At 37.7% G+C, this 2685-nt stretch overlaps 1 protein-coding gene across 1 annotated transcript in view; it reads right to left on the reverse strand.

Annotated features, from left to right (window-relative positions):
* MAP9 (microtubule-associated protein 9) overlaps nucleotides 1-2685 on the reverse strand; it is a 51324-nt gene that overhangs the window by 32840 nt on the left and 15799 nt on the right. Inside the window, exon 6 of the mRNA XM_006867933.1 lies at nucleotides 2141-2234. Coding sequence (XP_006867995.1) covers nucleotides 2141-2234 — 94 coding nt within the window. The remainder of the gene's footprint in view (nucleotides 1-2140; nucleotides 2235-2685) is intronic.

The following is a 2685-nucleotide window of genomic DNA, read 5'->3' on the forward strand; positions in this document are numbered from 1 at the left end:
GCAATAAGCTAGTCTCCAGAAGTCCAACCCCACACATGATGCAGTGTAGTCTTCTATACCTAAACGGGCAGCAAAAGCAGTCCCAGGACCTTTTCTCTCAGAGCTCCCAGGGGCACGCTGAAGCTCTGGCACGACAGGAGATGCGCTTTTCTTTTACTCTGAGTCTACCACACTTTGTGTAACAGAAATCATACACCGTTCTTTTAAGAATCACCAGCTTTCAATTCTAATAGGATCCATCTCTTGATCAACCCTGTATCTTCACTGACAAATGTCTTAATTCTTTTGCTTTCATTGAATCCATTTTAGTTATACTCATTCTGAGGTAAGCTAAATTTAAAACATTGTTTTTATTATAATTACACATTCACATCTTAAGAGAATGTACATGACTCAAAGTATCACTATTAATTAGATTCTTTAGTGCTGTTAATCTAGTCATTAAAAAGAACAAGGATTTTGGAGCCAAAGATTTAAATTGTGGCTCTATCACTGACCTTGGGTATGTTTCCCAATATCTCTGCACTTTAGTTTTTCTCATCTGCAAAATGACAAAAATTATACTACATAGTAAGCACTTAATAAATGCTCGTTATACATCCTGGGTTTAGGAACAGCTATGCCTTTTACTTCTCAGTAAGCTGCAAGTCATAGCTCTAAGGAATGAAATAAAATTAACCATTCACCCCTCACACTTACTGTGTGTTTACTATGGTAGCGTTCTAAGCACTTCACACATATTAGTCTATTTAGTTTTCACAACCTGTAAGGTTATGAGAACTATACTCATTCTAAAGATCAACATACAGTTTAAAACAAAAAATCCACTGCCATCAAGTCATAGTGACCCTATAGGGACAGAGTAGAAGGGCATCTCAGGGATTCCAAGAACAGAAATCTTTACTGGAGCAAAGAGTCTAATCTTTCTCCTGCAGAGCAGCTGGTAGGTTTTAACTGTTGATCTTGCAGCTAGTAGCTCAATGCTTAACCCACTGCACCACTAGAGTGTCTTAATATACAGCTTTAGGGAAGTTAATCATTTTGCTTACATAGCTCTGCATAGATTCAAATCCAGCTTAGTTTCACTATAAAAGCTTACTTAACTATTATGAAGTCCTAGTGTGGCGCTTCAGGAGAATGGACAGCGAGGCAGGTTTGAACTGCAAGGTCAGTGGTTCAAACTCACCAGTTGCTCCTCAGAAACCGTATACAGGGTTGGTAAGTGCCATCAATTCCGTTTCAACTCATAGCGATCCTGTATAGGGTTTCCAAGGAGTGGCTGGTGGCTTTGAATTGACAACTTTGTGGCTCAAACTGACCCATATTATTGCTGTTAAGTGCTGTCCAGGTGGTTTTTACTCATATCAACTCTGTACAGGGTTTCCAAAGAGTAGCTGGTGAATATGAACAGCCAACCTTGTGGTTCAGTCTCATCCTACAGTCTCACACCAGGAGTCCTTAAGCTTGGTAGCACAGTGGTTAAATTACCCAATTACAATGATATGGAGTCCTAGTGTGGCACTGTGGGACAAAGCACTGGATCACAAGGTCGGCGGTTCAAACTCACCAGTGGCTCCTTGGAAATCCTATACAGGGTCTCTATGAGTCAAAACCAACTCAATGGCACTTAACAACAGCATCAACTATGTTAAAGAATAGTTTGAGTCCACCAATCTTTCCCTTAGAGCAAAATAATAACAATCTGCTTTTGTAACGATTTATAATTTTGGAAACCCTATGGTGGCAGTTCTATTTTGTCCTATAAGATCACTGTGAATCAGAATCAAAGCAGCAACAATGGGTTTGAGTTTGGTTTTGATTAATATGAGTTCAAATTCAGTGATCACTCAATTTGTGTCAGGAACTGGGTTAACAGCTAAAATGCGCCGTCCGCTTAATTTTCACAACAGACACATATATTAGTAGTGCTATTGTTATTATGAACTGAAGAAACTCTGACACTGAGAGGTTAAGCACTGTTTCTAAAAAATCACATGCTTAGTGAACTGCAGTCGAGATTAAAGCTCAGGTAAACAGACTTTTCCTATAATTATACAGAATATTACTTCTTTTAAAAATAGGATTTTAAGCAATAGAGATGTCACAAGGAACATATGATACAATAATTAAACATACCCACCTGTAATGCATGCTTCTCCCCCAGGTCCTGGTGAAAACTTATCCCCAAGATTTTCATTAAGGGTTGAGGATGATGGACTTATTAATGATGAAGCCTATTTAAAACAAAATGTGTGTTTAATTCTCAAGTTTTGTGGAAGTAATAACATTATTAAAGCCATTTCGTAACTCTGAAATCTACATTAGGAACTTCTCCTGAAACACCCCAATGGAGGCCAATTATGCTTTCTGTACAACTCTGATATCTTGTTACTAAAAGAGCTATTACTGCTCTTTCTCTAACTGCTACCTCTGTATTTGTTTTAAGCAGCTTTCTCACTGCTCTAAAATAAAGTATTTCAGAAACATTTAAGAAAGATGTGATGTCATTTACAGTTTCTCTGATGTTAGAAAATTATCAGGATGTTAGGAGGTAAAACATTTATTTCAAACAAATACTACTCTGATGAAGGCAATTTATAAAGCAGGCATACAGCTACTTTCAAGCTACCCTCTTAGAATAGGGACAATGCATAGATTTTACGCTCCTGAGTTTTTCTGAAAATT

This window comes from Chrysochloris asiatica, unplaced genomic scaffold (assembly GCF_000296735.1).
Source record: "Chrysochloris asiatica unplaced genomic scaffold, ChrAsi1.0 scaffold00112, whole genome shotgun sequence".
NCBI classification, from domain to species: Eukaryota; Metazoa; Chordata; class Mammalia; order Afrosoricida; family Chrysochloridae; genus Chrysochloris; species Chrysochloris asiatica.